The 15147-nt window shown below is 34.2% G+C and overlaps 1 protein-coding gene across 1 annotated transcript in view; it reads right to left on the reverse strand.

The window, feature by feature from the left end:
• The window catches only part of LOC149792441 (chaperone Ric-8A-like), a 173194-nt gene that overhangs the window by 40681 nt on the left and 117366 nt on the right, over positions 1 to 15147 (reverse strand). The window contains exons 6-7 of the mRNA XM_089971018.1: positions 5581 to 5633; positions 3092 to 3272 (exon numbers count right to left, since the gene is read on the reverse strand). Coding sequence (XP_089827144.1) covers positions 3092 to 3272; positions 5581 to 5633 — 234 coding nt within the window. The remainder of the gene's footprint in view (positions 1 to 3091; positions 3273 to 5580; positions 5634 to 15147) is intronic.

The raw sequence follows: 15147 nt of genomic DNA on the forward strand, positions 1-15147 counted from the left end.
TTATGTTACGTATTTAGGCTCTAATAAAGAGTAACTAGAAAAAAGTGAAGACAACAAGCTTTGTAAAATTTAACAAATAAGTTTTTTTTCCCTGGAAAAAAACAAGGTAAAAATGAAAAAATGGAACTTAGGGTTTTAAGAATAAAATCCAAAAAAAAAATCAAAGAATAATCCAAGAATTAAAAATCAGAAGTCTTAATAATATAATGTTCTAAAGAAATTTGAGTTCGAGTCCTGATGAAAATCCAAAATGGAAGGCAATGACATATACTATAGCTAGTATAGTGCTGTTATGTCTACAGTTTTTTATTATTCCACAGACAATAATATTCTGGTGTTTTAATTCCAAATAAAATTTTAAAAATGTCTTTGTCCAAGAATTCTGTATGAGCCCTAAAATATTTCCAGGAAAATGTATCTTTTAGAATCCAAATAATCTGAATAAAACTTAAAATGTAACTCCAAACTGGTCACAACAAAATGAACACCCTGACATCAATTGTTTTCAAGCCCAAACTGACTAAATTCTCTATTAACATCGGTATTAAACTTGACTACTGCGAAATTCATGGAAAACCAGAATTTCGAAATAGAGGCTGTTTGCATCCAAAGTTATGTATTCCCAGTACTACCTTGACAAACACAAACATTTTACTCTAAGAATAAGATAAAAATTGAAAGTTGTTTACTTGACTCACTGGTTTCTGAATCAAGGTCAGGAACTAGGTCTGCTTTATGTGTTTATGACAAAACATTCAGGTCAAACTAATTTCGGGAACATGCCAAATTCCAGTAAACAAAACTACATTACTTTAAAATGTAATAATTCTTTTTAAAACACTTACAGACAATTCAATTAAATCAACAAAAAAATGTAACACTTGTTTATTTTAGAATGGCCAAAACAAGAAAGGAAATACGAAAGGCCTACAGGGAATGCTAGAAGGCATTTTACTTTACGCGACATTTATTTGTCTTTTTTCATAACTCATAATAGCAAAACACAATAATGTTTGAATTAAATTTATGTGAAATTAACGCAAAATACCTAATTATACAATTTTCAACCATTTTCCTGGTATAATTTTACTTGTAAATCATAAAAAAATACTTTCAAATATGAGAAGATCTTCTGTAACATACGTATTTTGCTTCTTTTGAGAACTGATATTTGTGAGTAAACATAAACAAAATATGGGTTAATTGGTGTTGTTGAAATTGTTACTTTAAATTTCAGATATTTCTCTGTAAAACAGGCGAATAAATTTGTTGTTTCTAGATCATTTTTTCTTCCATTTTTATACATCTAATTGCGCTTCATTTGTGAATTTGGGTCTGACGGGAATTTTGCAATTTCTTAAGCTGGTCATAAAAAGCAAGTGCCTGACTGAAACAAATTCTGGCTAATCAGTGACGAAAGCAGATTCTAGTAAAATATTTCAGCGAAATCAAGATTGAACGAGAATGTTTCATGAACCTTTAAGATCATAAATAGTGGAAATGAGATATTTCTTTTCAGTTACGACCAGTATCCAATTTTATACAGAAGGGTACTTAACTGAGAGACAGATGTATATGCCTTCTACTAGGACAGCATCACAGAACAAAAACAGTATTCCCTCTAATGGGATTTCTTTGTCTCCAACATTGATTTTATTAGTCTCGTTCTAAAGAGAGACAAAGTTACTTCTCTCTCAAAAAATAACTCTAGCATGCTTGTGTTGTTACTTCTTGATTTACATACCATATATATTTGCTTGAGTTGGGTCCAACTGTGAACAGGAAACATAGTTGATCTGCTGTAACGTAATACACTGGCATATCAGAGTCTATCTTGTTTGTTCAACTGATTACTTTTAATAAACTGTATAGATCTGGATTTGTTGGCACATCATGCAATGGCAGATCCGGGTCTATGCAGTTTGTAATTGGACCCAACTTATAAGTGAGCATCTATGGTAGTTGGGGGATGCTTCAAATGTTTAGCATGCAAACATGGCCAAAGATGACATTTTCAATCATATTTTCATTTCTAATCAGAATATTTGTTCTTGTGATAAATGTCTCTTCCTTTCCAGACAATATTAACTCAAAGTAGTCTGCCACTAATTCCTAACCTAATGGGATAATGCATATACTCAATTATGAGTCAAGTTCAATTGCATACTGCAAAGAACCAGATCAGGAGTTGTGTAATGCATAAACAGATCAGGGTCTATGCAGCATAACAAGCAATATAGACCCTTATTTACTAGTGGATTGTAATGGCAGATCAGGGTCTATGCGGCATACCAAGCAATATAGACCCTTATTTACAAGTGGATTGTAATGGCAGATCAGGGTCTATGAAGCGTAACAAGCAATATAGACCCTTATTTACTAGTGGATTGTGATGGCAGATCAGGATCTATGTTGTCTGTAATTGAACTTGACTGATAAGTGAGTATATATGTTAGCAAATCAGGCAGATAAATCAACAGTACAATCAACTGTTAGGATATAAGAAGAGAGCTTTCCTTCTCCTTGACCCCCATCATAGTGGGAAACTTATCACGAGTACAAGATGAGTCCTGGATGGCAGAGTGGTCAAGTCCTGGGTTCAAGTCTTGGGCTTGACCTATATAGGTACGTAAGAAAGCTTACCAGTAGTTTTCCATACATTGGTGGATGTTCCGTATTTTTTTTCTCGAGGTTGTTCCTCCACCAGGTACACAAGCCGACATGTATAGCCCATCATGTGCTGAACAAGCCCACAACAATAAACAAGAAGAATACAAGAACCAAGGGCTCCATGCAACACCAGTGAGCACTGAAAATCTTGATGTGTTATGCAACCTTTACAAAGTTTCACACAAAGATGAATGGCATGGTTACAACAGACAGCGTCAATGCTGCTGAAAAATGATACATATATCTCACTGTCCACAGGTACAGATGAGACTAAAATAATTTCCCAGTATACCTCATCAATATTGTTTCTGTCTATGGTGACTGTGAGATTGAATAGAATCTTCAGTATCTCTATGAAAAATGATACATATATCTCACTGTTCACAGCTGCAGATGAGACTAAAATAATTTCCCAGTATACCTCATCAATATTGTTTCTGTCTATGGTGACTGTGAGATTGAATAGAATCTTCAGTATCTCTGAGCACAGGTCTATTTCCTGGTCAGTGAGTCCTGAGCCACGCCCCTCCTCATCACGTAGCGTTAAATCTATCACCTCCATCAGGTATGTAAAACCATGCAACTCAAATCGAATTTTAGGCCTATAAAAGAAAAAGGTTTAAATACTGTTACAACTGGGAGGTAAGAATGAATACATAACAATTTTAAATTTAGTTTAGCCTGGTATCAATGTGAGCCATACTTGTAAATCAACTGTGACATTTTCTATTAGAAGCATGTGTTTATGACTGATGCCTTGATTCTATTTAATCATCATTACTTGCTACTTTACAGAAACCTAAATCAGTCAGGTGCTAAGTTCATTTTGAATGAAAGGTTTTATAATAAAGCAGATCATCTACAAAAAGTGGACAACCCATAATTTCCATTTCTAATTTCTGCTTTTTCTTGATTTACTAGGAAGAAACTCTTCTCAGAAAAAGCTAATACTGGTAATTGAAAAAATAAAAATCTCAATGAAGCAAAAAGTTAAACCAGGCAATATCCAGTGCACCCCCACCCCCCAATAATGAAGGAGTGTGGTGTATGACATATTATACATGTCTTTATTGTGTAGATAACTACAACTTTTGCACAAAATCCCCACTTTTCTTCTTCAATCAAAGTGACCTTGACATTTCACCTATGAATCCAAGATCAAAAGGCTTCTTCCATACCTCAATTGTAAGTCATCCACGAAGCATGGTCTAAATCTATGATGTTATTATGCTGAAACTAATTTTCTTCTTCCAGTCCTAGTTACCTTGGCCTTTCACCTTATGACCCCGAAATTGGTAGGTTTCTTTCTTACCCCAAATGTAAATCATCCACACAGTCTGATAACCATAGATGATGGTGAAAATCAGTTATTGTGCAGAAACCACTTTTCTTCTTTCAATCAGTGACCATGGCCATTGACCTTTTTAACCCCAAAATCAATGGGCTTTTTCCTTAACCCAAATGTAAGTCTTTTAATGAGTACCTTGTGTTGATACAACAATCCATACACAGGGAGTAGCAATAACAAGATTTTTCAACATGTCTGCTGCATGGTGGCCATAATAAATGGCAAATTGGCACCATTTTCATTTAAGACCAAGTGAGCATCATCGCCAGTCTTTTGGTAAAATCCCACATCGATATGACCCTCTGTTTAGGTAGAGATAAGAAGATTTTAAGATGGCTGCCATGGCAGCCAGAACCAAATAGACATTATAAGAAGTTTTTCGGTAAAAACCTCATGCTGATATGACCATTTAAGAGTAGCTACAACTTTGCCAAGCTAGCAAGAGTAGCTACAACACTGCCAAGTTAACAAGAGTAGCTACAATACTGCCAAGCTAGCAAGAGTAGCTACAACACTGCCAAGCTAGCAGGAGTAGCTACAACACTGCCAAGCTTGCAAGAGTAGCTACAACACTGCCAAGCTAGCTGCAATGACAGCAATGTCAGATCAACACCATTTTCATTAAGGACCAACTAGACATGATAAGAAGTCTTTCACTGAAAACACCATGCTGATATGACTATTCATTCAGGAGGAGTACAGTAGCAAGATTTTCAAAATGTAGGGGTGGGTAGGCATACTGAATTTGTGTACATGACCAATTTAATTTAAGACCAACTAGACCAAAGGATTAATATTTGTATAAAAATATTTTCAAGCTATGACCTCCATTCAGGAAAAGCAATAACAAATAATATCGTCAGATCAGCACAATTTTCCAGTTAAATAACAAAAGATCTTTCAGCAAAAACGTATTGATACAATCATCCACTCATAAGAAGTAGCAAGAATACAATTTTTAAGAATTCATAAGAAGTCTTTTAGTGAAAGCCCAAAGATGAAATGACCATCTATTCAGGATGAGTAGCATTACAAGTATTTTCAAGATGGCAATTGTGACAGCCATTTTGGATTTTAGCAGAGTACCATTTTCATTTAAGACCAACTAGAAATAAACAATTATTTTAGTGATAACTCATTGTTGACATGACTATCCATTCAGGAGGACCAGCAATAACCAGATTTTTAAGATGGCTGCCATGACAGCCATATTGAATGTCAGATCAGTACCATTTCCATTAAGGACCAACAGGACATCATACAAGGTCTTTTAGTGAAAACATGATGATATGAACCTTAGTAATAACCAGATTTTTAAGATAGCTGCCATGGTTGCCATACTGTGATATGTGAGCAGGACCATTTTCAGTTAGGAACAATTCGACCATGGGATGAATGTGTAAGTAAGTTTCATGGCAATCCTCCAAATGGTTTAGAAAGAGAAGCAATAACCTGTGCTAACAGATGGATGTACAGATGATGTCAAAAGATCATCCTATAAACTCTTTTGGTCTATTACAAGTAAAACTCAAAATTAAGTAAGTGATTAAAAGACAACTTGCCTGGTGTCTGTACATAGAGCTGTCAGAAGAAAGAGCATCCTCATATCAAAGAACTGAAAAATAAATGACATTAAAATCAATTGCAGCTAGCAGCATTGCAAAGCATTCAACAAGGCTATAACTAATACAATTAGGACTATAAACAATGAAATGGGTTGTATCCAACAATAATGTGCCATAACAATACAAAATGATGATGTGAAATCCAACAATTATTGGTGAACTTATACATTTAAACACCAATGTTGGGAGGACATATTTTTAGATTTTACTACTGTAAATGATCTTATGGAAAGCTGGATATCGAACTCATCTGATATCTATTCAATATAAAACTGCATACCAAATTTAGTTATTGCATTAATAATTATTATGTGTACCAAATTTTCCTAATTCCTAATCCTGTTTACTATTGTATTTGGTGGAGCCTTATTTGATTGAGAGCACTACTGTGGATAATTGAAGCAAAATATTTATATTATATATTCCAAATAACATAAATCTTTTCAATGATTTTTTCATTTATTATTTCATGCACCATTCAATACCCACCCACTAATTACGACATTTTACACAACCCCTTCTAGAAACCAACCAGCACGCATATTGCTTCATCAAGTACATTTAAGCTAAAAATAGTTTCCTATTCTCTAAATGAATTAATATAAAGGTAAATGAGAGAGAGAGAGAGAGAGAGAGAGAGAGAGAGAGAGAGAGAGAGAGAGAGAGTACTTTAATCATTGTACAAACACCTCAAACAAATGTTCACAATCTTTATATTTTGGTTGAGCATGCAAAGTTCCAAATAGTATTCTTATATCAGCAGACATATTGCTTTTTAAACAATACACAATGAAATTTTACTGTAGAAACTGCAACAGTATTCAGTACCCAATAAATCACATAACATTAATTAGCAATAAAACTAAGAAGGGAACCTACTCTGATAATCTTATCGACATGACTGTGTTGACATGCTACCCATCCCAAAGGGCTGGTCTTGCCATTCGTAAGAAGTTGGCTGTCTGCAAGGATGGAATGTTTTTGTGTTTTGTTTGCTTGAGGAAAACTGTCGAGCATCTGCTTTGTTCAAAAGGACTCCAAGACAGCCCATATGATCTTAAATTAAATTTACAAACCAAAGTATGTTATATGGAATACCTTAACAAAAGGACTCCAAGGCAGCCCATCTGATCTTAAATTAAATTTACAAACCAAAGTATGTTATATGGAACACCTTAACCAAAGGACTCCAAGACATTCTATATGATCTTAATTAAATCTGCCAGCAAAGTTAGGTTACATGTAACACCTTAACAAAAGGACTCCAAGACATTCTACATGATCTTAATTAAATCTGCCAGCAAAGTTAGGTTACATGTAACACCTTAACAAAAGGACTCCAAGACATTCTATATGATCTTAGGTTACATGTAACGTTCTAGTGTATATATGAGCGGTTAAAGAACATCATTTATTGGTGATGTCTCGATAGCCATAGTAGTATTTATGCTGGAACATGCAGGCAGGCGATAGCTGCCATATCTCACAGAAGAGGACCATGGTTCAAATCCAGACATGGAACAAATTTTGATTTAATTAAATAAAATCAAGATAAAAATAAACCTCGTAATAAAATGTCTTGAGTAATTCTCCTTAGGCCCATGCTTAGAGTAATTATATATTACTCTCTTAATAATTATAACCTTAACAAAAGGACTCAAAGACAATCTATATGACCTTTATTAAATTTACCAATGAAACACTATTATTTTAATAAGATGAACTGCTCATGACAAATGATTATAACAATTTTTTGTGCAATTAGCACTAAACATTATCCTGTCTTGTCCTTAGGTTCATAATCTGACCCCAAAAGTATGTCACAATGACTTTAGTTTCTCTGCAATACAACTAATGGATTGCATTTACTGCAAAACCAGTTAGGGTACGTAGTACTGGTAACACCCCATAACTTGTATTGTATCACAGTTACAGGTTTATGCTCTTAAAATAAGTAATAGAAAAGAGTGAATAGCAACAAAAAAAATACAAAGAGATAAAAAAAAAGAACTAATAGTATTGAAAATTAAATCCCCAAATAATCCTAGAACTGCTGACACAGGTTCTAATAATAAAAGTTTCTGAATAAATTTTAGTGGAAGTCCAAATTAAATCCAATGCTGAAAGTATTGATGTGCCTGTGATGGCTCATAGTGTTGATGTGCCAACAGTTTTTTGTTGGATCACAATAATACAATCCAAAAAGAAATCCTTAACTGAAATTTCAACATAACTTCAAGTCTCTATTTCCAAGAATGCTGTCAGAGCACATTTGTATTTCCAGAGAAATAATTTGAATAAGTCTAAATCAAATATTATACACAACAATAACTTAAGTCTGCTCGAATGTTAAAGCATGAATGAATAATCTTTCCAGTGACCAGATTATATAGTCCTCTACCTGACCTCAGGTCACAATTAGCATTTTCTAAAAATAATATTACTCTTATGTTATGTGTTTAGGCTCAAATAAACAGTAATACAAGAAAGAGTGAAAACAGCAAGCTTTGAAAAATACAATAATTTATTTCCCTGGAAAAATTCTGTAGAAATGAAAAAATATGAACTTAAGGTTTTAAGAATCAAATCCAAAAATAATCCAAGAATAATCCATGAATAAAATTTTGAAGTCCTAAAAACAAAATGTTCTAATGATTTCAAGTTTGAGTCCTAACGAAGAATCCAAGATGTTATTGTTGTTGTGGGGTTTAACGCCATTTTTCAGCACATGATAGGCTATACATGGCGGCCAGTATTAATAGTGGAGGAAGAACCCGGGAAGACCCGAAAAGAACCACCGACCCACGAGAAGCTACTGGCAGGCTTTCTCACATACCCACATTGGCTGAATCTGAGACTCGAACCAGCACAGACAGAGGTGAGATGGCAGTGATCCGTACCGGAGAGCGCTTTAGACCATTCGGCCACTCGGGGCCCCTGAATCCAAGATGGAAGACTATGTCTACAGTTCCTTGTAGAAACAAGAAATATCACTCCAGTTTTGGAAATCTGAATAAATGTTTTATAAGAGCTGTCTCTGTTCAAGAATTTCACATAAGCACACATATTTTATAGGAAAAAAGAATTAATCCTTTTTGAATCCAAGTAATTTGAAATAACTCCAAACAGCACAAACATACAACTTCCAGCATAAAAGCCCAACTAATACTGAGAATATCTCTCCAAAACAAAGGTTATATCATATTCTAAAATGCAAAAAGTGGGTCACATGATCATGTTCCAGAACTTTGTCAAAATTATGTACTTGTTCAAGATCACATACACCCAGTGTGGCCCTGATGAAAACCAATCATTTTACTTTAAGAAATAAAAAATTAAAAAAATTGTTTGCATCTTAAACATGTAGTCCCATCATGACCTCAATAACAACCAATCATTTTAAAATAAAAATAGAAATTATTTACATGGTTGCTACTAATCTTGAATCAAGGTCAGGATCTAGATCAACACTTGGTGTTTACTAAAATAGTCACAGTCAAACTATTTTCTGGAAAAGGTATCATCTCCAGTGAACAAATCTATATTACAATAGCACGCAATGAAAAATAAAAAAATTAAAAACTGAAAAACAAACAATTCAATTTAAATAAATATATATTATATCAGATATAATTAAATCAAATATACATAACAATTACCTAATGGAAAATAACCGTCTAGAAACTTCTTAATGTTTACAAAATAAAATGTTAGTTATAATTAGAAAGTATGTTACTAAAATTATAATATATAACCTGCACAATGTCAGACACACCAGGTAAATTGTAGGGGAATTCCAACAATCTAGACCCAGAAGAAGAAAAAAACGTGCTTACTTCTATTAATAATGATCCCAGTATTAAACCCATACACATATAGAATACTTAAGCTATGTATTAGTTGTTTACAGAATTTAAAAAAATCAATAATTTCTGTGAAGCAGAAGAAAAAAAAATTGATTTTGGACAAGGTTAAGTCCAACAAACAATGTTATATTACAAATAGCATTAAATGAAATTTTCATGTGTACAAAAGAGTCTTAAAAATTTTGAATTATTGAGATTATTGAAGACGGTTAACTACACCATATCTGTTGCTTGAAATCATAGACTTGCCATGCAAATGTGGTGACTGTGCTACTAAAGAAACTCCCATCTGATGTGAAACACCAAAAACAAGCTGACAGTGTTTAGGATCTGCACGTGACAATCAGAACTTGTAAATTCATGAACGAAATGATTAGGCTTTATACCCTTGATACCTTATTTATTTAATTGGTAGAGGGGACAAATAAACAGGAGGGTGTGCGAAAAACTATTTATTTAATTGGTAGAGGGGACAAATAAACAGGAGGGTGTGCGAAAAACTATTTATTTAATTGGTAGAGGGGGACAAATAAACAGGAGGGTGTGCGAAAAACTATTTATTTAATTGGTAGAGGGGGACAAATAAACAGGAGGGTGTGCGAAAAACTATTTATTTAATTGGTAGAGGGGACAAATAAACAGGAGGGTGTGCGAAAAACTATTTATTTAATTGGTAGAGGGGGACAAATAAACAGGAGGGTGTGCGAAAAACTATTTATTTAATTGGTAGAGGGGGACAAATAAACAGGAGGGTGTGCGAAAAACTATTTATTTAATTGGTAGAGGGGGACAAATAAACAGGAGGGTGTGCGAAAAACTATTTATTTAATTGGTAGAGGGGGACAAATAAACAGGAGGGTGTGCGAAAAACTATTTATTTAATTGGTAGAGGGGGACAAATAAACAGGAGGGTGTGCGAAAAACTATTTATTTAATTGGTAGAGGGGGACAAATAAACAGGAGGGTGTGCGAAAAACTATAGTGCTTTTACCATTTACTATGTAAGAGCACACCATAAATTTCAGTTATAATCTATTCTATGTTCAGGAAAGTTATTTGTCATTGTTTAGTTATTTATCATTAATTATCATTACTTAGTTACTTACTTTTCATTATTTGTTACATAATTACTTATCATTTCTTAGTTACATAGTTACTTATCATTACTAAGTTACATCATTACTAATCATTTCTTTGTTATATGGTTACTTATTACTTAGTTACATAGTTACTAACCATTATATAATTACATAGTTACCTATCACTTTTTAGTTACATAATTACTTATCATTATATAGTTACATAGTTACCTATCATTTCTTAGCTAGATACTTACCATTATATAGTTACATAGTTACCTATCATTCCTTACTTACTTACCATTATATAGTTACAGAGTTACCATCATTCCTAAGTTACATAGTCACTTATCATTACTAAAATTATTTCCCTATTATGTATCAAATTACAGCAAAATGTTTTAATACACTGCAGATACTCCTAGTCTGACTGTGCAAATTGTGTTATGGTAGGCTTTATCACAATTAGGGTAAATCTTTCAATGAAGAGAATAAGCATGTGTCCATTGCCAAACATGTCTGTGCACAAGTTTCTTCAAAACATTGTACCAGAAAAAGGGAACTTTTAGGAAACATCATCTACTTAACCTAATTTAAGGTGGTATATTCAGTGCATGCTAAACCTAATTAGGGTGATACATTCAGTCCATGCTTTACTTAATTAAGGTGGTATGTTCAGTGCATGCTTAACCTAATTAGGGTTATACATTCAGTCCATGCTTTACTTAATTAAGGTGGTATATTCAGTGCAAGCTTAACCTAATTAGGGTGATGCATTCAGTCCATGCTTTACTTAATTAACGTGGTATATTTAGTGCAAGCTTAACCTAATTAGGGTGATACATTCAGTCCATGCTTTACTTAATTAAGGTGGTATGTTCAGTGCATGCTTAACCTAATTAGGGTGATACATTCAGTCCACGCTTTACTTAATTAAGGTGGCATGTTCAGTGCATGCTTAACCTAATTAGGGTGATACATTCAGTCCATGCTTTACTTAATTCAGGTGGTATATTCAGTGCATGCTTAACCTAATTAGGGTGTTGCATTCAGTCCATGCTTTACTTAATTAGGGTGATACATTCAGTCCATGCTTTACTTAATTAAGGTGGTATATTCAGTGCAAGCTTAACCTAATTAGGGTGATGCATTCAGTCCATGCTTTACTTAATTAAGGTGGTATATTCAGTGCAAGCTTAACCTAATTAGGGTGATACATTCAGTCCATGCTTTACTTAATTAAGGTGGTATGTTCAGTACATGCTTAACCTAATTAGGGTGATACATTCAGTCCATGCTTTACTTAATTAAGGTGGTATGTTCAGTGCATGCTTAACCTAATTAGGGTGATACATTCAGTCCATGCTTTACTTAATTAAGGTGGCATGTTCAGTGCATGCTTAACCTAATTAGGGTGATACATTCAGTCCATGCTTTACTTAATTAAGGTGGTATATTCAGTGCATGCTTAACCTAATTAGGGTGATGCATTCAGTCCATGCTTTACGTAATTAGGGTGATACATTCAGTCAATGCTTTACTTAATTAGGGTGATACATTCAGTCCATGCTTTACTTAATTAAGGTGGTATATTCAGTGCATGCTTAACCTAATTAGGGTGATGCATTCAGTCCATGCTTTACTTAATTAGGGTGATACATTCAGTCCATGCTTTACTTAATTAGGGTGATACATTCATTCCATGCTTTACTTAATTAGGGTGATACATTCAGTCCATGCTTTACTTAATTAAGGTGATGCATTCATTCCATGCTTTACTTAATTAGGGTGATACATTCAGTCCATGCTTTACTTAATTAGTATGATACATTCAGTCCATGCTTAACTTAATTAAGGTGATACATTCAGTCCATGCTTAACCTAATTAGGGTGATACATTCAGTCCATGCTTTACTTAATTAAGGTGGTATGTTCAGTGCATGCTTAACCTAATTAGGGTGATACATTCAGTCCATGCTTTACTTAATTAAGGTGGTATATTCAGTGCATGCTTAATCTAATTAGGGTGATGCATTCAGTCCATGCTTAACTTAATTAAGGTGGCATGTTCATTGCATGCTTAACCTAATTAAGGTGATACATTCAGTCCATGCTTTACTTAATTAAGGTGATACATTCATTCCATGCTTTACTTAATTAAGGTGGTATACTCCCTCCATAAGATACACATGACACTGTTAAGTATATGATAGATATCCTGAACTGAGATAACCATGGCAACTTGGCACAGCACTGTATAATCCAGTTTGATACTTTGAAATCTGTGTCATTTTATTTGGGAACAACCAGTATTTCTGCTTGATAATAAAGTTATTACCATCTGTATTATTATTTTGTAAAGAGAAAACTGTTTAGTGTTTATCCATTAGGCCAGTATGCCCTAGTCAGAAGGTAAACACTGTAGATGTGATGACATAAAAATTCACATACTGCTAGCACCATGATAAGCTAGCTACCGAATTTCTGAAAGAAAAAAAAAACTGGCAGAAAACTATTGCTAGACAGGTGGAGTCTTTGGATACCACATTTCCATCACTGGCATATATTTCCAGATTTCACTGAAAAAGGTAATTACTAATGTAGTATTTTACCCTGAGCAAAACTGAGGGACATTCTCCAACCCAAAGCAAACAGTGTCCCCCTAAATTTAACTATTCCCCAAAGCTTGATCCTTGAAGGTGTAAAGAAGTACATAAAATACTTCCTGACAACTTAACCTGTGATATTTATAGGGGTAGAAATGTACATAAAATGCTCCCCTGACAACCCCTGATATTTATAAGGGTGTGTGTGTGACTTAGATTTTTAATGTAGCTTTAACAATTTTCCAGTCATATTGCTATGATGTCTGCAGTGTGGCAGTTTCATGTGATGTCTAGCACTGGATACTCATACCACTAGGCCACTGGATCAGTCTATTTATATGGGTATAGATGTACATAAAATACTTGCCGACAGCTCAACCCCTGATCTTAAATATGGAAAAAGACTATACAAAATGTTTCCTTGACATCTCAAACAAGTTGCAACACGGCTGAAGAATGCTTGGTGTTTTTTTTTAAATTTCATTTCTTCACAGGATACACAAACAATTTCTCTTTGGCATTTTTCCAATTTACTCAAAGACATAACTATTTAATGGAAAATACAGCCTTTAAAGATCTAAATAAAGTTAGTGTTATTTTCAACTGGAAGCTCTTGCTGAAAGCAAGTATTATATTCTTTTTCCTGGCACATTAATGGGAAGGCACTATAACAGATGATGAAGGCAATTAAATCCACCTTCTGCCAACCAAAAACACCCACATGAACAACTATAGTGAATGACCAAGAACTGTGTTTTAAGAATGAAATGCCCCGAGGACAAGGTGTTAATGAAATGCCCCTAGGACAAGGTGTTAATGAACTGCCCCAAGGACAAGGTGTTAATATATTAAGACAAGATGCTGATGTACTAAAGGGCACAATTCCATGACCCCACTCAGCTGCATGACCGTAGAAATGGCTGGAATGCCACAGGAAGTAAGAGGAATATATGATGCTGGTATATATTTCAAATAAGGTGTAAACTGTAAACAAACCCTTCGAACCAACCCCTAAAATAAATACCCACAATAAAACAAGAGTCCCTTGATGGGAGTGATCATCTACTTACTTCTTTTAACTTGATATTCTACTGCAATAACAAGATTTTCAAGTTAGCTACTGTGATGGATTGTGGATTATGTCTTTGGTGAAAACCCCATCTCATAATGATCATCCATTCAGAAGGAGTAGTGACAAAAAGATTTTCAAGACAGACATCGTGGCAGTCCTATTGGATCTATGACTGATACCAGTTTCATTTATGACCATCAAGGAATCATAAAAAGTCTGTTGGTGAAAATCCGATGTTGATATAGTCAACCCTTGAGGACAAAAAATAACAATATTTTCAAGATAGCACCATGGTGGTCATATTGAGGTTAGACAATTTCATTTTGGACTGGCTACATACCATAACATCTCTTCTGAAGAAAACCGCATGTCAAAATGACTTTTTATCTAAGTCTTGCAAAGCCAAAAATTCAAGAAGGCCACAGAATGGATATCAGATCAGCACCATTTTAATTTAGGTGTAATGATGCATTATAGGAATTAATTCAATAAAAACCCCATGCACATACGACCTTTCATACAAGTGGAGAACTGATAACAAGATTTCCAAGCTGGCCACCGAGGCAGCCATGATATAAAACATCAAATTGGTACCATTTTCATTTAGGACCAACTAGAAATCATAAGTAGTTTTCTGGTGATAACACCATATGACTTTCCATTCGAGAGGATTTGTGATAAGATTTTCAAGATGGCTGCTGTCACAGTCATACGGGACCTCAGATCAGTACCATTTTCATTTAGGACCAATTAGACATCATAAGAAGCCTTTTGTGGAAAACCTCATGCTGATACAACCATCCGTATAGAAGCAGTGATAAAAAGATTTTAAAGATAGCCACTGTGTGATGGTCCTATTGGATTTCAGATCAGCACCATTT

Source organism: Sinohyriopsis cumingii, chromosome 9, assembly GCF_028554795.1.
Source record: "Sinohyriopsis cumingii isolate HCF-2022 chromosome 9, ASM2855479v2, whole genome shotgun sequence".
Classification (NCBI taxonomy): Eukaryota; Metazoa; Mollusca; class Bivalvia; order Unionida; family Unionidae; genus Sinohyriopsis; species Sinohyriopsis cumingii.